Source organism: Dromaius novaehollandiae, chromosome 5, assembly GCF_036370855.1.
Source record: "Dromaius novaehollandiae isolate bDroNov1 chromosome 5, bDroNov1.hap1, whole genome shotgun sequence".
Taxonomy (NCBI): Eukaryota; Metazoa; Chordata; class Aves; order Casuariiformes; family Dromaiidae; genus Dromaius; species Dromaius novaehollandiae.
In genome coordinates this window covers 41,960,599-41,981,188 of record NC_088102.1, presented here as the reverse complement: position 1 = coordinate 41,981,188, position 20,590 = coordinate 41,960,599, and the positions used below count along the sequence as shown (strand labels likewise).

General features: G+C 38.3%; 1 protein-coding gene across 1 annotated transcript in view; it reads left to right on the top strand.

Annotated features, from left to right (window-relative positions):
* The window catches only part of STARD9 (StAR related lipid transfer domain containing 9), a 113,410-nt gene that overhangs the window by 15,883 nt on the left and 76,937 nt on the right, over positions 1–20,590 (top strand). Inside the window, exon 3 of the mRNA XM_026095738.2 lies at positions 3,540–3,656. Within this exon, the coding sequence (XP_025951523.2) occupies positions 3,540–3,656 (117 nt within the window). The remainder of the gene's footprint in view (positions 1–3,539; positions 3,657–20,590) is intronic.

The following is a 20,590-nucleotide window of genomic DNA, read 5'->3' as shown; positions in this document are numbered from 1 at the left end:
GTTCCTTTCTTTATTGTGACTGGTGTTCAGGCACTGCTTCTTCTAGAGATTGCTAGTTCAAAGTCAGAATTAGAGCATTTGTGCTAATTGAATTACCACTGGTAGGACAATGCTTTCACTAAAAACAGGCCTGCAAGTAACTTGTAATGATCTTCTCTTTATCATGATCAGGTACAAGTGATTACTTCTGGGCATGGAGATCTTTCTCTGTCATTTGCATAATGCAAATGGAGTGCTTGAAGAGAGTAATCAGACCTTGGGTCTCGGTTAGATAGATATTGCAAGACTGAGGATTCTGCACAGACGGCTTTGTTTTCTTTTTATGATTCTTCAATAATTCAACAATTTTTTAAAGGTGTTCTATTATTGCTTTTTTCATTGTAGTTCCATTAAAAAAAATAATAATTTAAGCGTGAGAGTCAGAAACAAGCTTGTGGCAAATAAACTTAAAGCATAGATAAGAGAATGAATAAAACTTAACTTTTTTCTCCTAGAGAAAAGATCAAAATAGTTGATCGTTTCATGCTCTATTGTGGTCCTTATAAACAATCTCTGATATTGAAGTACTTGACGTAAAAAAAAAAAAAAAAAAAAATCTGGAGGTGAAAATAATCTACAGAATAAGGAGCGAGATAACTGACAGAAAAGCTGACTGTCACAGCAGCCATTCTAAACCACTAGGCCGGTTTCTCCAGGCAAAACCATTTTGAAAACATTTTTTGAAAGTTTGTGTTTTCAGAGTTTGAGATTTGCTACTCTCTGAAATAATTTTCCCTAGTTCCTTGGATGTGTGATAAAGCTTTCCAAGGAACTTCTCCAGCTGTAATGCTGTCTGTTTCTTTTTATTTTCTTTGGAAATGCTTTGGTAACTGAGATAAATGTGAAGATCTGGGCTTCTAAGGCTATCAGCTCCAGCTGGGAGTGCCTCTGTGAGCAGGTGGAGGCCTTAGCCATGCAGCTGAATAATGAGGTCCAGCTGAGCCTTGTTAGACCTGACTTCTTTTAAAGAGGCTGCTTGGGGGTGCTTGTAGGTGATGGTGGTGTGAGAGACTCCTGCTGCCGTTTGGTAGTCTAAACAGGATTATCTAGAGATGCAAGAGCTGGCCTATGGATATTTTGGGGCTTGATAGTTTGTCATTGGTGAGTCTTATAAAGAGAGGGAGTTTGCTTTATGCATAAACTACATTTATACAGTCTGTAATTGATCCAGACTAGCTTATACCAGTTTATAAACAAGTGTCTATATGCTGATGTTCACACAGTTATATTTGGGATAAATGTGCATTGTATTAATTTTTTTTTTTTTAAGTTGGAAGCTATCCCTAAATTTGTAAGGTACAGACATGTATTGCATGTCTGTTTGCATCAGGCAAAAGGATAGAATATTTTTTCTTTAAAAATGTGCAGCTACTCTGTGATTAGGTGACTGCATTGTTTGATGGGCGGGAGTGTTTTTTTTTCATGTTGCAATAGGCAGGCACCTACTCTAAACCACTTTCAGCCTATTGCTGCAGAAAATACAAGAAAGTAAAAGGTAACTACATAAAAAGATCACAATGTAGCAAAATCCTTGTTATTGAAGATGATCAATAGGCTCATTAAGATGTTAGCTCTAGCTAAAGGAAACCTTGGTGATAGTTAATTCAGCGTGCAAATTTAGAATTATGTTTTAAATATTTGAAGCCACTTTACTTCAAGGATAACTTTAAATTATTTCTATCCTCTTTCACTTTGCTTTTTCCTGGTTTAGAAAAAAGTTGTTAAATGAGCCTGTAAATTCATTTTTTCCAGTAGACTTCATAGTCGATGGCAGTGTTCAGTACTTAAAATGCCTTTTATCTAGTAATCTGACAGATAGCACTGCTATCCCTGGTTGGGGGATGTTAGTTAAGCAGTTAGGTACTGATTGATAGTGTGTCTTTTTCATACTGACTTATTGAAAATGTCAATGTTGTTAATAAAGTTACTGACTAGGTCAGTGTTACATATGGATCCTTTCACTTTTGTGTAATGTTATGACTCATTGCTTTCTCTCTTTGATTAGCGGAACAACAACATGTACTTCATTGCTCGTAGGCGTATCTATTTTATTGCAAATTTCTTGAGCAAGATTATAAAGAAAGACCTATGAGATTCTCCTAATATTTCAGTCACCATTTCTGACTCTGAGCAGAACTGTATGTAGTATCACGGGCTAGTTGAAAAGATGTTGGGCTAACCCAAAAGAGCTTAAAATCACAGGTTGGTGTTAATACTCTGGTCCTCATTTATTGATGTTTTCTGATAAATAAAGTCCTCCCAGAGTATGGGGGGAAAAAGGATTGGTAATATCAGTCAAAATGTTTCAGGGAAAATATGCCTATCTGTATGCAAAATAATTTAATAGCACTATCAAAAAGGATTATCTGTGAATATACTTCTCATGTATACCTCTTCTCAAATTATTTAAATTTTAGATTCTAGATGTAAGAAATTCTCTTCTCATTAATTCTACACTGAAAAGGATTTGAAACAAGTGCAGCTCTTGGGGAAAACTGGCAACTAAACACCAAATAATTTCAGCTCATCATTTATTTCCTCTCCTGATCTACAAAAAACCCTTTTGCTTCCTATCAAACGATACTTTGTTTCTAGCACACAGGGATGAGGGGAAGAACCCAACTGCGATTTTTGACTGGCTGCAGAAGAGCTAAGTCACTTGAATAGTGGTAATCCTTTGCTGTCTTCCCCCAAATTTCCATAAGCACAGACAAGTTGTCTTTCAGCTCACTCAGAGAGAAACTTACCTAGAGCAGTTCAACTTAGTTTGGCACAAAGAAGTGGAGCAGATGTCCTGGCACCTGCGCATCTTTGCATGCAAAGCTAGTGACACCTTGGTAACTTGTGCTTTGCTTTGCAGCATTGCTACCTGAAGTCTGGGAGAACTTTTACAGGTGCTCAGACCGCAGTCACTTGACTCTGGAGAGGACTGTGTGCAGTGGTGGATAATAGGCATGCTGGAGCTTTTTATTTTGGTCAAGGGGTTTCTTTGTCATTATTATTAATCCAAATGCAGGATTTGCCGTGGCTGCATTTGTAGTGTGCAATCACAGTGAAAGAAGTATTGGCTTGTGAATGTGACAAAGCGAAAGGGAAACAGAGGAACAGACCTGCAATTTTCAGCTACGAAGTGAGAAGCTAGGTTTTGTTTTCTGAGTCTGTGATGCAGTTCTCTGTCATTTCTCAGTTTCACTGAGGAAATATAGAAAGGGGATAGAGTTTTCCTGCCTAACATAATGTTGTGAAGATTCAGTAAATTCTGTTTATTGTATATAGTTTGGAGAGCCTTAGCTGTAGTACACAAACCCTTCAGCAGGTCTGTCATGGATGCCTCCCTCTCACCCTAAGAATCAAAGAAAAAATAATAAAGAGGATCAATAATTTGCCATTCCTTTCCCACAGTACATATCCTGGATAAACTTCTCCTAGTTTTAAAATGCTTGATTTTTGGTCAGCTTCAAAGCAAAGTGGTGTTTCTGTCTTTTTCCATCCCCTTTTAGGTGGACAGTAGGTTTGATGGCACTTGGGACTCAAGAGAAAAGATTGTGGCATTCAGCTTTGATTACTGCTATTGGTCAGTTGATGCCGAAGATCCAAAGTATGCATCTCAGGAAATGGTAAGTGATACTGTTCTTCATGTCTGTCATTGTTCCCACCCTGTTTTGTCCTTCATATTCACATCTACAGAAAGAGATTGAAGAGCAGAGTAGATGAAATTTTGTTTTCTTTTCTGCCCCCGTCTTTTGTTTATGTTGTTTGTAATACCACAGCGCTCAGTACTACTTCAGTATGAAGCAGAGGTAGTGGTACTGCAGTACCCTTATTTGTCGCTACATGTACTTTCATGGGGTCTGTCAGCTTTGGTAGCGATTGTTGATTGTGATGATCTGAGGATTTTAGTTTAACAATGAGAAACATTTTATGGCAGTGAGGATCTAGAGGGAGAAAGCTCTAAAGTGAAAGGAAAAGTTAGGAGGCAATTCTCTCAACTCTGGATCAACAGTGAAATTGTTACATCTTTAAATAGCAGTAATAAATTTTACTATTCATAATGTATTGTTCTGTGCACTCTTTCTTGTTGAAGAATCGGAAATCTCTTATAGATAATGTAGAATCCTCCTGGCTTGAAGATGCAAGGTTTGGTTGTTAAATAAAGAGGTTGAAGGACTCGATATTAAAATAGAATACAATTAAAGTTTTCTGTTAATAGACAAGGAATTATTAAACCTACTAGCAAAATAAATGACACATGGCAAAGCCATCCAAATATTTCTCTATGCATGCATACAATTATATGTCAGTATTAAAATAATTTTTTACTGCTCTTTGGTCCTCATGGATTTGCAGAAACGGGTTGTCCTGCAAATAGGACAGACCTGTATCTGCTTTATTGTGTCCGTTGTCAGTGTAATTGTTCTCCAAGTTCCAACCTGTGCGGTTCTGTCATTTTTCTTGTAGCTTTTCGCAGCAAGTTCCACTGAAAACTGAGCTAGTCCTGTGAAATTTGTATTACTGGAGGCAATGAGTGCCGGAATGTTTTAATTTTGAGAGTCGGTGTTTGAAAAACTATCAAATTTGGCAATTACTGGAATGATACAAATTCTTTATTGTGTCAAATTCTTTATTGCGCTGGATGTCCTGCTTGGTGCAATGGCATGGAATTTTGGTAGCTCAGGAAGTGTGGATGTAGTGGTTAAAAAAGAAAGTCGTCTCCCCAAAGTACTCAGCATTAGATAAACTTCTATTTTAAAAGTTACAAATAACAATTGTTAAGTGTGGGGTTTTTTTCCTTTATATCATCCTACTTACTTATTTGGATTTTGTATTCCTCCCCAGTTTCTCTCACAATGCATTTGGAAATGAGTTTCTTAGATCTGTTGTGAATTTAGTTAGCTTTCTAGATGAAATGGTTTAATGTATGAAGTGTTGATAAAATACAGTCCTGCATCAGCTTTATCTCTGCTTGGTAGGGTCATGATCAGAGCAGAAAATACAAATAACAGCTAGAACATGTAAATTTTTGTTTCTGTTGTTCTAAAACAAAAGCGCAACCAAAAAAGAATGTAAAATGCAATATAAACAGCCTACTTTCCTTGCTGTCTTTCAAACGCTTTGGAGGGCCTTGTGTTACCACACAACACAGTATTATCGAGTATAAATGCTGGTGGGGGAAAACATACTCCCTGGCTTCAGACAGCGAAGTGATGGGCCCCAGGCTCCTCGCTAGCGGCATGGCTGCTGCGGGTGCCTGACGCCGTGGCCGAGAGGCTGCTGGGCGTCGCTTCGTGCAGCGGGCGGCTCGCGGGGCCTCAGGCAGGCTCATCTCGCCTGCTAAGGCATCAGCAGGGAAAGGTTTAGGGATGGAGTGGTGCTTTGAAAGACCTGGAATCATCAGCGAGTTTTTTGGCCTTTATACCTGTCTCAGTGAGTCTAGAAACTACTAAAACATATATTAAATATCATTTAGAAGAGGACTGCTGGAGTACTGCAATCTTATCTTGCTTTTGTGCCCTTCTCAGCCCTTTAAAGCCTTTGATGAATGAAGTTTATTGTGCTAATTCCATGCTGTGAATCAGCACGTTGGTGCTGCCCTCATAGTTTTTGAGCAGCTTCCTTTCTGCAGTGATGCTATCGGCAGCCAAAGGAGGCTCAGCAAAGCTTCCTTTCATGAGCTGGCCTTGGCCTACTTTACTTCCTTGAAGATGTCATGCCAGCTCTTATCACAGGTGCTTGGTGTGTTGATTGATGATGAAAGCAGATTGGAGTATCCACCTTCAGGTCTGTTTTTATGGAGTGCTCCCTTGTAGGAAACTGCGTCCTTTTCTTGTCCTCTGCGCTGAGGTATGAAGACAGAGTCCAGGCGGTTTCTCTAGCTGTTACGGATTCTGTGGCATTACAATAATAGTGGGAGGCCTGACAGTCCTAGTGTTTAGGCAAAATCATGGTTTTAATGATACAGATCTGCTTCCCTGAATATTTTCACAGTTTCTTCTGGATGTCATTGCTGTTTGCTTGAGGCTCTGTTCCCTTGTTTTTCAGGGGTGACTACATATGCTGCATTGCTTTCCCTATATCTTTTGATTATATACTTAACAGGTACCTGTGATAGGCTTAAGTCACACTTGTAAAGTGTTTTTAAATATTTGGTTTAAAAGTTCCAATTAACTGTTCTGTTTACAAAACTTGAGCTTTTTCTGCCACCTGTATTCCTTTTTCTACTTATCTTTGCAAAAATATTGATAAATGTTACTCACCTTGAGTGTTGCTCCTAATTCATTCATGTTTTTATTTCTTCTATTACCTTTTTAATTAAAAAAGATGGGAAGGCATTTTTCCCCTTAGATTTGATGAAAGGAGATCTTCTAACACAGTAAGCTGAAGAGGAGGTGACACATGGTATGCCTTTATTCTTTAGTAGCGCTACAACTGAAAGTGCTTTTCCCTTCAAAAAGCTGGAACAAACATAGTCAAAACTATAGGTTACTTGTAAGAAATGTTATTGTCTGCATTTTTTTCAAGCTGAATTTAAATAATTCTCAGTTCACGATATGTACAAGCTTTCCTGACTGCCATTAGACCATAAGCCTTCTCATACCTCTCCAAAGAGGAAAAATTGCTAAACTAAAAAGAGAACTTATTTTTTGGCTACTGAAAGAAGAGCCAATCACTTCTACTGTCTGGGAAACAGGCTTTTTAGAAGAGACAAAGTATTGGAGAGTGGTTGGTTTCAGGTGTAAGTGGGTAACTTTTGTTGCTGTAATTCAAGATTGTTCTCTTACAACAGTTGAGGAACCACATAGGAGCCAGAATTCAGTTTTCTTTATTTCTCTCCTAACTGTGGGTGAATCCGAAGCTGTAACATATCTAATCATGATCCAGTAATTTAAAGTCTAATAGTACTGGTCTATTTTGAGTCTTCCTTTAGAAGATGTCTAAATTCTTTACAAAATTCAAGGTTTGTGAAGCAGTTCAGCTGTGCAAGTATTATGTTAATTTTCTAAATAGACTGAATACCACATTTTTCAAAGAGCGACCTCTGATTTTTAGGTGGTCAGTTTGCGATCCATTGGGCCTGTTGCTTTTGGTTTCTCATGGGGCAGCTGAATACTTCTGCTGGTGTCGAGCTGAGGTTTTCATCTGCTTTCACAGATGTGCAAATTCTTTGCAAAGGAGACTATCTTCTCTTTTTAAGCACTTTTTTTTCCCCCCCCCCAAGTGGATCTGTTGCTATGTAAAAGGAACAGAGGAACCAAAAGATATCCATGGGGAAGAGCCATCGGTAAATCGACCAGAACTACTGGCTACTGGGGAAGAAAAAAAGCAAATAGGTGTGCTACATCCTACAACAGCCAGAGAAGAACCAGGCATTATGGCTACGTGCCAGGGAGAAAGAAACAGAGTATCAAAAAATGGGTGGAACTAGAGAAAGGACAGGTAACAAAAGAGCAAGAATTAGGACAGGAACAAAACATATGATGGGGGAACTATGAAGTGAGAAACAAAAGGAAACTCAAAAAACTGAGCGTCTAAGAACAAAAGTTCCTATGCGCATTTTCTGATCTTACCTCTATAACTTCTGTTAACATGCATTTTTCTATGCTTATTAATGAGGGGATGAATGTCCCAAACCATCACTGTCAAAATGTTGTTATAATCTTAAAAAAAAAAAAAAAAAAAAAATACAAGAAACTAATAATTCAGGACATGCTTCTTTTCCTGTCGTTTTTGAGACAATCTTCTTTTTATTCTGTGCCCTTATACTGCAGCAGTAGTTTAGTTTCACAGTGGGAGATTGTTGAATGCCTGCACCTGGGTTCCACCCGCGTGCGGACGACAAAGTAGAGTTTCACCATGTCTCCCTGCAGTCTTGAATTAAGCATTTCTGGGAGGTGAATTTGGTGCTATTTAAAAACAAACAAATGAACAAAAAACCCTTTATTAAAAAGGGAGGTTTCAGTAGAAGTAAATACTACTGTTTTTTTTCTGGCCTAAGTGGACTGATCCAGCAAATGCCTTCAGGAAGCTGTGTGTGGTATTCAGGACTGTTTTTTACATGCAATATTGGAAATTCATCGCTCTTTGGCCATTGTATACTTACATGGTTATCCCTGAATAAGTGTTCATGTCATATTTCTATTTTGTAATAAAAGTGTCTGCAAACTTGTAAGGCAGTAATACATTGTTTGCTAATGACATTATAATAATATTTATGGTATATTTCTTAATCTAACAGGCAGGTACAGGCTTGCAGATTCATTCTACGGTTAAATGTCATAGGTAATAGGTAGGTACTTTGAGACCTTTAAAGCTGTCCTATGAACAAACACGTACAGTGTAGCAGTGCATTGTAGCAGTGCTTACCTTGTGCTTTACCTCTTGTGTGGCAGAGAACAGCCTGCTTCAATCTTGTGACTTTCCTTTGCAACATCTAAAACTGTGATGAATGAGCTTTTCCTCAAGTCTGTTTTTGCTCCATCAGGTAATGAAAAATGTTTAAGACAGTTGCAAAACCTAGAGTAAGTGCCCACTGAAACCCTGCTAGCCACAAGAAAACAAAACACCCCCCTCCCCAGCTTGATCTAATGCAAGTTCAGTGAAACAAAATCTTGAGTGTATTCTGCACAAATATAGGAACACATACAAGCAATAAGTATTCTTGTAGCTGGTTGCTATGACTTCTGTGCTCAGCTTCCCTCCAGCCATCCTACCCATCCGGTTATTGTGTGTGTGCAGTAACTGTGGCGGGCAGCCTGGCCCACAGGATGTGCAGGCAAATTTACACACAGCTGTTGCCAGAGGTAGCTGATGTACAGTAATCTGCTCTTTTTGATAAGAGAAATACATCCCGTGACTAACAGGCCATGAATGGCGGCACTGATGAAATCCAGGATGCTCTCTTTTTAGTGCCTGATTTCCACTGATTTTAGTGGTATCCATATCTCTGATCAGGCTTTCTGGAAATACTTTCTGTAAATCTAAAACTTAGTTCTTGTGCCTCAAGAGCACAAGATTTAGATCTTCAGACTAGACTAGATCTGGTTTAGACTTCAGACTTTTATCTCAGGCTTCCAAAAGAATGGACTAAATGATATTCATAAAGATATTTCTCTCTCTTTTCACTGTCCTTTCCTGCAGCTCTTTAATTCCTTTTTGCTTTTGTGGATTTTTTGGGTGGTAAGGATGTTACTTGAATTTGGCATAGTAGTAGGCTTATGCAGGTATGAATATTTCTTTAGTGTCTGTCTGAACGTTATCATCTGTGGTAATGCTGTGACCCTCACTGGACCTTCCAAGATGCAATCTTAAAAACAATCAACTTAATCTGTTCTGCAGAGCACAGATATTGTTGTAAACAACTGGGTGATCATATAGGCTTTTGATATAGTTTTATATCTTTTTCCCTGAAGGATTGTACTGTCATTTTAATGAGAAGTATCTGCCTATCAAAAAAAAAAAAAAAAAGAAAGAAATCTTGGTTTCAAGATTTCATATGGATTTTCTAGTGTGTGGAGGTTGCAGTGTGATTTGCCTTATGTGAGAAGTATGGTCTTATAGACTCAAGATAGAGGTTTACAATGAGAAAGCAGTAGGGGTATAAAACTGTTTTACTGCAAATGTCATAAATTACTCCTACTTTTCTAGCCTTTTTTAACCTCTTCTTCACATTGACTCACTAATATAAGTGAAAGCATGACTTTGATCCTTTATGCCCCTTTCAAAAGGGGACAAAATATTATAAAGTGCTATATATGTTTATATCTATTTTATAATATTCTACATATAAATATATATTTATATATAAAATATATGTAGTTTTACATATACCTATATTTACATACATACAGATATTTCTACATATGTATTTATATTTTATATCTATATATATAACATATACGTTGAATTTTATGCATGTATGTAGAAGTCATGATGGGTGAAAAATTCCAGTGAGGTTTCTTCCTTTTCTATTTTCCCTCTTCTTTTTCCTCCCCCCTGCACTTGTGTGCACTTCCACTACTATGCAGTTGAATCATGGAGGGTTTTACAAGACTGTTTAAAAGCAAGATATTTGTCTTAAATTAAAGGTCATCTATTTCTAAACTTTGTATAACAAGGGATACAATATCCCTCTGCCTGTCTATTCAGTGCAAGTATGTGCAAGAACACCCATTGATGTACACTGACTTGATTATGTATTATTTCTGTATTTGTTTAGAAATAGTTAAATTAGGAAGACTTGGTTTTATTCTTTGCTCTGCAGACAGAAATGGAGATTACTGAAGGTTCATGTGACTGAACACACGTGACCTCTGAAAACAAAGAAATTGAATAAGCTTTTAGGGCTTTTTCCATTTCTTATTTGTTTTAAAGTATCATAACTGCTTTTCATCACATCTCAACTTCTCAGCCTAGTTGGGTTTGTGTGCCAGTTCCAGCTAAGAAAAGTAGTTGGGGAAAGGAGTAGAAGGGAATATAATTTTCTTACCTCCCTGTCAGAGCATAACTGAAAACCAAAGAGAAGATGGAACTGGTATGTTTGTTTTAATGTACAAGATCTTTAATATGGCACTAGTCTTAATATTAAATTTTATATTGGTAGGATTTAGATTCAGTCTGCTAATTGGGGGAGTTCAGGAAAGTTATACATCAATGCTCTTTGGAACCAAAATACTGCAGTATCTTTTCCGCCCTGTCACGAGACTAAATAACTCTGCTTTCTCCGCCCCTCCCACCGCCCTCTTATTGGTACGGCCCTGACATCGTGTTTCTGAAGAGCTTTAAGCAGCTTTTCCGTTCTAAGATGCGGTTGTGACACTTCTGTGCCCCCATCCGTTCTGTGAGGTGCGGGTTTTTACTTGCGTGGCTGCCCCGTCTCTCTTTTAAGCCTCCTTGCCCTTGGTGTAAAAGGAGGGAGAAAGACAGAGGAGGCAGCGGCTGTGGGTGTAAATGGCATTTTCTCATGAAATATTGGACAAGCAGTAAGCATTCCATCCACAACGGTTTTTTTCTCCAACCCAGAGTGAGGCAGAAGTGAAAAGAAGAGTGTGATACAAGAAAAAGGCTTTTTGTGCAATAATTTGGATCAGTATATAATGGATTGTAGCGGAGGGAGGGAAACCTCCATGAGCGCATGAGGTCTGTTGTGTATCTTCTGCCAGTAACACAGCTGCTATGTTCAATTTGCATTCAAATAAGGCCGTTCTTTCTGGCTATACCAAGTTTTCTTTGCTCTGCACAAAACTGATCTGGGAATTATAGTGAATAATTGTAAACTTCAAAGCAGGTTTTACTGGAGGACAAAAGAAAATCATTTTTCATTGGTGATTTACATGAATTACTTTAAATATATTTTTGTGAGGCAAAAACAAAAGTGGAAAAACTAGTTTCAAATAACTAAGGAATTAAGTTAATAACATGAAGCAGTTGCATAATGATATGTATTCATGTGCAACCATAATTTGATGGAGATGCATTTCAAATATGAAGCCTAGATGGGAGTTCGCAAGCAGGAATAAAGCTGTATGTGGGAAACAAGCTGAAGGAAATCAATGCACTGAAATAAACAGTCAGAAAATCTCATTTATTTACTAGTACTGATATGCACTTATTTTGCTTCATTGATAGCCTCTGAACACTGCTTACTAGATACACAGATCAAATTATAAGACTTGAAGTAGAATAATCAGTTACTGAGGTTTTGACCCCTGGAGAGTTTATCTGATGCTGTCAGACATAACTGATACAGAAAAGTCCCCTTATCGGTGGGGAAGTAAGAGTGATTGTGTTAACGTAACCGTACCTACGCTGCGTCTGCTGACCAGGCTAGAGACAGAATAGGCCCAAACCTGTGCCACTGCCATGTCTGTAAATCTGCAAAATGTTAGAAACCCAATCGTGTTAGAGAGATATTAGCAACAGGATTAAACTTGAAGTGTTTGGATATGTGGTGGTGTCACAGACGTAATAAAAGTTGAGCACAGGCTAGGCTCATGGCACAGGCCAGGTAGGCTGCTGCAAGAGGGCTGAGCAATCCCAGACGAGCCATTTCTGTCTGTGGCACGCTGTTAAAGGTTGTGTATAGACGGTTGCTCTGTGCAGCCACGGAAAACTCTGCCATAAGGCACAGCTCTATTCCATGTCAAAGGTAGTTTCCTAGTTCCCCGAGGTGAGGGTCCCTGTCTAGTTTTCTGTGCTACCTTCTTTCTGTATGGAGATTTCCCTGCTAGACTGGCCTTTTGGGAACTGAAATGATGAAAAATTAGTCTGAACATCAGTTGGCCTCCAAGATCATATTGTTCTGTGAATTCTGTAATCAGTGGATTGAAGGATGCACTATTGATAAAATTGTACAGGGTTTTGATGGTGTTTTCTTTGTTTTGTTTTGTTTTTTTTCCTAGCAGTCAGCTGGCTTATGAAAGATCCTGTTGGGTAGGGCTGTGGTAGCATTGAATAGTGAGATACATTTATTCCAACAGCTGTGATCAAGTTCAACATAGCTATTTTGTTTATATCTGAAAATGTGCCATGCTTCTGGCGTGTTGCAGCCATGAGATTGGACTTGCATGCGTAAGTGGCTAATTTTTGGAAAACCTACATGATCTGCCTGGGTCCTGTGTGACTGTTTACTAAAGTGTTGGATATGAACACTAATTATTCCTTTATCTTACAGCAAAATCCAGCCCTTCTCTTTTTTAGTTTTGTGCTTTCAATTACATGTGTATCTTCACTAGTAGCTAGTTTTTGTACTTTTCTGTTAACTAAGATTGTATGCCTGAGAGAAATGTGTGTGTGGCCTTGAAGACAAACTGAATGAATCATCTTTTGGCTGGATCTGAGCACCTGCGTGTTGACTCCCAATTCTGTTTTGTTTTTATCAACAAAAAGTCTGCCCTTGAGAGCTCATTTGTGAAAAGCAAAACTAACATCTCTGTTTAGCTGTGCGTTTTCTACTAAAATAGATTCTGTTGGCAGTGCTCCTGAATTGCATGAGAAAGGAGTGAAGATGAATAAAGTGAGTCTTGGAACGCTTACTGTAGTCTCAGAACATCAAAATCAAAATTCTGAATGTTAGTTTAGTGTTTTTTCCCTCATTCCCCCCAGTTTACACACTATTATGGAAAGTTCTTGCTGTTTAACATTATAATGTTATAATGTAGAGCAGAAAAGTCTGCCTTTAGCTGTTGGCATTGTGACCCACTTGCTTGGGCTTTGAGCTTCTGCAGTCCCTCCTGCACGTCGTCTCCAGAAGCTTGCTGTAGGTAGACAGTATTAATGCCGATGGTCACAGGTCCTGCGTTTTGTGCATGATGTTCTGCCCTAAGAAGGGATACTGCTCTAAGGCCATGTTCCTTACCAGTCTGTCTTATCTCGAAACTCTGGATTGCATTCCCTGCTCCTTAATGATTGAAAGTAGTGGCTGGAGTGCTTGATGAGTGTAGCTAATATTTTTTATTAATGTATATTATAACCTGTTTCCTAATAGAACACAAGTTCCACTTCTGAAATGTAGCAGTGTCTGAATTCACTGACCTTTTCTTTGGCTAAACAGAATGTGGAACCTACTTTTATCTTTTTTTGTAGTTTTCCTTTCAGTTCTGAAACTCTTTTTAGAACCAAGAGTGTTTTTCATCTCTGCTTTAAAATGGGTGGGGGCTGAATGATGTTGAGGATCTAGAGAAGTGATTGATACAGGTTTTTCATTGAAGCAGAGAGTTTCTCTCATTTGCAGGACTTCCTTTTGAATTCCAATAAAGTCAAAGTGTTTGCTTGCATCTAGTCAGCATTTTAAAGCCAAAAATCATCTCACTTGAATAACAATTGGGAAATCTTGTTTGCATTCTGAGACTTTGCACTTACTTTTTTAAAACTTTTTTTGACAGCTAGCACTATTATCTCTTTTAGTCATTTTTAATGTAATCTTATAACTCTAAAACAAGAAATGAAAAAACCTGAAAATTCAGTGTCAATGTTTTGAGAATGACCAACCTTCTCAATTCCTTTCCAATTTTCTGAAATAGGGATATGGATAACGTAAAGCCCGCACTTAGGTAGCTTTTGATATTTTTTACTTAAATTCCAATTCAGCAGAAACTCAAAAGAAATGTTAAAGCGCTAAAGATGCATTTAATCTGCAAACACAAGGATTTCGGGACAATTATGGAAATTTACTTCCAGCTCCTTGCACTGTCCTCCTCTTTGCTTGCCATTTCTGTGTCTGACTTCGCTCACAATGCTGTAATTGTCTCGCATCCTACTGCATGTAATCTGCATAAAGTTATTCCCTACCACAGTATATGGAATGCAATCTTTTTCTATTGCATCAGTCATGAATGTAAGTGGTTTTCTGCAGCTGAATGTCATTAGCATGTTGGGTTGAAATAGAGAGTGCAAGATATCAGAAGGTCTTTTTCTACTCATTTTATTAACCTGGTATTGATGCTTTTTTCACTTCAACAAATGAGGCTGTATCTGTAAAAGTAAATTAAATGATGCTGTTTAATTCCAGGGAGCTTTCCCCGGGTGCTGCAGCTTGGTGATCCATACTGTTAAATTGTTAGAATAGTTCCTGGTACTGGTTGGGCTGGGACAGCTAGCACTTTTCATAGCAGTTTTCGGGCGCAGTTCAGGAATTGGCAGGGACCATGGACCATTCCCTGTTGGCACTTTGCATGTGGCCACCCTGCTTTGGAGGATGAATACTTAATAATATGAACAGAAGTTCATATTATTATGAACTGGGCATATTTATGGCTGGGCATGCTTGGCCCTGGCTATGCCTCTGTTTTCCTGGCTTTGTGGGACATATGATGCCAACAGAAATGTGATTTTAACCGACTGTTGCGCTGCACTTCTTTGCAGAGTAGAACGTAGCTATTAACCAGCAGTGCACATAAAGCTGTGATGGGAGCTGGAGATGCTTCACGTGAAGTATTATGACTGTGTGGTGTGGGGTGGTGTGTTTTGTTGTTGTTGTCGGCGGGGGGGGGGGTCTGTTTTTGGCGCTATTCACAAGATATCTAGCAGCGTGTACGCTGTAATGTTGTGCTGAGGCTCTGATCCACCTGCGAAAAAATCTGGAGCACCTCTTACTGTCAGATTCTTCAGAAAACCTTTTCACATGCCAGTAGCCCAACCTTTGAGAGTCCCTACAGCTTTTGTTTTAAAGGTGGATTTACCATTAGAGCTGGCTCTGTATGATGCACTACTGAAGCTGGCTGTTTCACCTTCCACAATGTGCAATTCTGTGCATTTCTTCACTGATTCAGGCCCCGACCTACCATGGATTCTACATCATATCCAAAAACATGAAGACCTGTTCTTTAGCAACTCTATCCAGCGTCAGAGATCTCTGAACGCTTCGGCAGTGTTTTCTACCTTCCCTCTGGAATGGTTTAGCCTTCAGGTGACAATTTTTGCTACTGTACAGATACAACAAATATGCCTTGTAGTTGCGGAAGTATTTCTCAAACACTTTTTTTCCTTGCATAAAATGGGGATAGGAGGTGGAGAAGAGAGGTGAGACAGAAATAGACCTAATTCACAGGTTTGAGGTAGTAGTTTCCTAAATGACTGCTTTCTTGTCACTGCAGAGATTATACCTGGTATCAGGTGATTTCTTGATTGAGCACCTCATGCGAAACCATCAACCTCCCCGTAAAAGATTTGGTACATGCTAGCTTCGTGATCATTCATTCCCCTTGATCCCCATCTACAGCATGGTTGTGGCACCTCTAGTTCTGAAGTGAAGGTCATAGCTCCATTAATCTGTACACATTCCCTTTTAAAAGGCAGCTAGTGTGTGAATAAATGTCATCTTGCCCCTGATGGTATATTTGTGTCACCTTGACATGTGGCATTTCCTTTTGGGTGGAGGGCTTCATGCTGCCCTTCAAGTGAACATTGGTGTGCCCACAGTTCTGGTCTGAGCATTTTGACTCTCGGACCCCACCTTAAAATTGGGGTTGCTAGATGTACGGTTGTAATACGTGGGGGAAAAGCTCTGAGGTGCTTTTCAGACTGCTGGTTATGGGAGTTTTACATGTTCTTAGTTATGCTGCTATTTAGTGAATGCTTTTTGAATATGATTTCTTACCTTTACACTTTTGCTGGATTTCTAACCACAGCTAGGAGATTTTAACTGGTCATTATGCTCATTGTTCACGCATCTCATTTACACTTTATTTTCCTATCATTGATGCTGGACTTGCATTAACAATTTCACTTTTTTCAGTTTGTATTTGCAAACAAAGAAGCCTAACAACATTATGGTAACTGCTGTACCAATCATCCTCCACTCAGAAAAGGACTCCAACCTTTACCTCCAGCTTTCAAAGCTGATGTGCACCACTAAGCTTTCGCCTGATCACCCACCCTATGAGCGAAACCATGTACAAGCTCCAAAGCAAGCCTTGCCAAGCAACCAAAAATACCCCCACCTCCAAGGATAGAACATAGCCACAGTACTACAATTGACCTGGACAGAAAGTACACCACCGCAGTCTACAGCAGCCACCTCAAACTTTCAAAACTCTACAAACCCCCCCCCTGCCCCCGCTTATCCCCCAATTCCAACTGAAAGTACCAAAGCTACTGCTAAGGCATGACATAGAATAATATAAAAAAAATGCTTTTAAAAATCCTTTCAAGTCAGGCTTTGACTTTTTAAAAACAGTTGAGAGGCTACTAAAAGATGGAGTGTTACAAGTGAAATGCCCTACTTTGTACAGGGCACTGTACCAGTTTGACCTGTTCATGTTGCTTTGCTCTTAAACCTGGCAGCCCCTCTACTAAAATACAGACAGAAGTTGCAGATGCTGAGGCTATTTCTGAGGAGAGCAGACTACACAGATGTTGGATGTAAAGAAACACTGTATATATCTGCTGTAAGTCATTGCACTGTAAAGAGAGAAGCCCTAGTTGGGTTCCCTTAGAGATATGTGGTCATTTTAAATAGCACAGTGGTCTGAAAGTCATTCCCCAGCCCCCTGCCCCGAAGCAGTTGAGCATAGCAAATCAACTGTATTGAAAATGAGTTAAGGGACATGTATTTAAAATGTATTGATTTAACCTATGGTCAATATAGTAAAACTATTTTGGGCCAGAATTTACAATGTAATTTGCAACTTAAAAGTGACAAAATGTTTACCTCATTGGGAGAAGTATTGTTGTATCAAACTTTGGAAAGTATATGCAGAAGCTGGATATTTATTTAAACTCGGCAAAAATGTCTTGTATTTCTTTTTTTAAAACTCTTGTTTTAAACGTCCATTTTTTTGAGCAGTTTTCCCATTTTGTGTGTTGTCACTTTAATGTGCTGTACAGCACAAGATTTTAATTTGCAAGGAAAAAAATTTAGTATATTTTCAACTTGGGAGAATTTTAAATGCTGATTCAAATTTTTGCCTTCTGTCTCACTAAAACAAAAAAATGTTTCAGGCACTTCATTAGTCATTGGTAAAATTATGTTTTCTTTAGACAATAAAATGTGCTGCTCTGAATATTTTTAGGGCTTTTTTTTCCTGGATATATCACATCTGAGGGGGCAACTCCAGTGTTATTGTCACAGAAAATGGCTTGTCATAACATTATGAAACAGGGTTTTTTTGACATTTTGCCAAAGGGTCTATGTTCATCTTGGTAATATGAAAGATTTGGTTTATTATTGGGCTTGCAATGAGAAAGAAATCTGTGGCCTTAATTGGGACTTAGGAATTCCCTGGTCCTAATGCCTGTTTGCTCTCCAATCTTTAGCAGATCTGCTTGTTGTCTTGTTTGGAAACGTATGGTATTATCTTCTACTGTAGAAAGCATTGGGAAGGTGGATTGCTTGGATATTTTACAGCTGCTTTTTAGGTATTTTACAGGTACTGCAAATGAGCTTGCTTTTTGCCCTGGGTCAACTTTAGCAGAGTGCAGTCTGAGGCACTGAGCTATTCTTGCAGTATGTGGTGCCCAATTTTGAAGATGGTGTGGGATGGAGTGAGTGTGGAAGAGGATAGTGTAGAGAAGAAGTAACGTGCAGCATAAGTAATTTCTGTCACTAGAGGAGCAAAAATAGAAGAAACTGTTAAACCTTGCAACTTTTTTAAGGTAACACTTCTAATTAGGTGAGCTGTCGCTGTACGTTGCAGCTCTGGATCTGGCAGTTGGTTTGGTGGCTCCTCAGTGCTTGCAGGCTGGAAGTGAGCAGAGGCAGCTGGCCTGGCAAAAAGAGCAAAATTAACAATTTACTCAACCACCAGTCCCGGCAAACTTTACTAATAAATTGTTGAGAATAAAATGCCAAGACTTCTCTTTATGAACTCATAAGTGACCTTGAATTACCTCTCGTTTGGATTCTCCCGGAAACCGCTAAAACCATATAAAGTTAGAAAGCACTTTATTCTCCGACAGTTCTGCACAGCTCCAAACTATTTCTTATAAAAAGTAAACTTGTGGGAAATATCCTAGACAGCGTTCTTTTTTAGGCAATTAAAAAAAAATAAAGTGAAACTTCAATGTGTAAGGAATCCTTGAAGAGCTAAACCAAATGCATGAAACCTGCTTAGGGATTTGACTGCTGCTTCTGAATAAAGAAGGGATCTCTAAATGGATGGATCTCTAAATTCATACAAGCATGTAGGTTTTTCCTTCACATCCTTTTTGTGGAAGCCAGTCGTATGTATAATCCTCTGAGTAGTTGGGTAGGTGCTACAAAACACTGGCATAAAAGTAGTCCCATTGCTCCAAAGGGTTTTCCCCAGTGGAGACATCACTGCTGTATGTCTTGGTACATCTGAGAATGGTGATAGCAGATTCCTTAACTTGTGAGCTCTATCTTCTTAATAAAGGCAGTTGCTCCTCCTTTTAAGTCTGGGATGAAACCCTACATGTATGCAAGTAGGGGTGAAAGGATATGTTTCTCAACCTGTTCTTTTGGCAATAAGCCCTGTACGTATTTGAAAAGCTGACCAAACTTTCCTACCAGAAAGCGTGTATTTATGTCTACCAGCTTGTATATTTGGAAATCCTTTATTTTAAGGAAATGAACAACAGAAGGGGAAAAAAAAAACCTCTAATGATCAGGACAGGTTTATTCCTAAATCTATTCCCTTAAAACTAGCAGGGATATAGTAACCAACGACAGAAAGAGAAGAGATTGTGCTGTGAATTACTAATAAACATCCTTTAAACCTTCTCATCCTTCCAATTATGTAGCCATAATTTCTTTTAAATATAAAGATTTCTGCTTAAAGTGGTAATGGTTATTTCATATAGTCACATCATAAAAAGAGTTGTTTATATGTGACCTGAATTCCTTTATTAACAAAAAAACACCTACAGCTTATTTAATATCCCAAATTATAAATAAAATGCATGTCTAGAATTAGAAGTGTTTTGTAGAATAAGGTCAGAAGTTAGTTCTTCATTCACTTGATCTATTGCAACTTGAGTCAAAGAATTTGTTTTTCACTAGCTGTATTTGATGTGACAACCAGTGCACCAGAATAAGAGATCACGGTAAGCACTATTTGCTTTGCTTAACTGCTGCTGATTGCTGTGTGCAGAGTGTTTAATCCTAACCTTGGCAGGTAAAAGTGCATTCACTTGTAAACTTGAAGGGAAACTGTATTTTGGAAGGAATTTGAAGCCCCTTTTTATGTATGCTGCTAATAATACAGTTGAGTATAAAATAGAAAATTTAGCAATAGTTGCTTTTTACCAAGTTTTTAATGTTCTGAGCTTGGACAATGAAAAAATCAGTTTAAATTTAAAACAGTATTCATGTTCCGGAGTGCTGCATTTTTACGCTTTTAAAAAGTCTTTAGGGAATATTTTTAAGAGTCATTTTTCGGTGGAACTTTAAAAAAGTAGTACTTCTAGATTTTTGAGATTTTTCAATTTTTTTTAATTATTATACTATTTACGTATACAAAATTCAAGAGACATTTTATTATGGAAACAATTACTATATCTCATTTCAAAAGCTGTCATAGTTGTAACTGTCAAAAATTGCAATTCGAGGTGCAGTTGAGTCCAAGCAGTGGTAAATTCTGTGAGCACTTGTGAGGTTCATCCAGACTAAACAACAGCAAATTCAGGAAATTTGCATCCAGCTGGCATGCGGTGAAGCCTATCTTTTTCAGATACTCTTGGAATTCAGTCGTTGCCTCTGATTTTACAAATAAATTCTCCTGTGCCTCACAGAATTTCTGCTGGTATGTTATTTTGAGAGAATTGCTGACACTAATTGCTATTTTCAGTACTTTTTCCATCTCTTTTCCTTCATCTTTATTTTCATTTAGCAATGCTATCTATTCTTATATGAAAGTGGAGAAGTGAATTTATTGCTAGAAAAGTATGTTTTATAGGCTTAAAAATTGTTTTCCAGTGTGGTAATTTCAAGACTTGATGATCTAAGAGCAAAACATGTCAGCTCGAATTAGCTGATACATGAAAAGAATACCAGTTTCCAGATGAAGGGACACAAGCTGAAATGTTATCCTGGTAATGTCATTGTGTTGTTTCTCAAATATTACAGGAGATTGTCAGCCCTTACTGAGTTGCTGAAAAA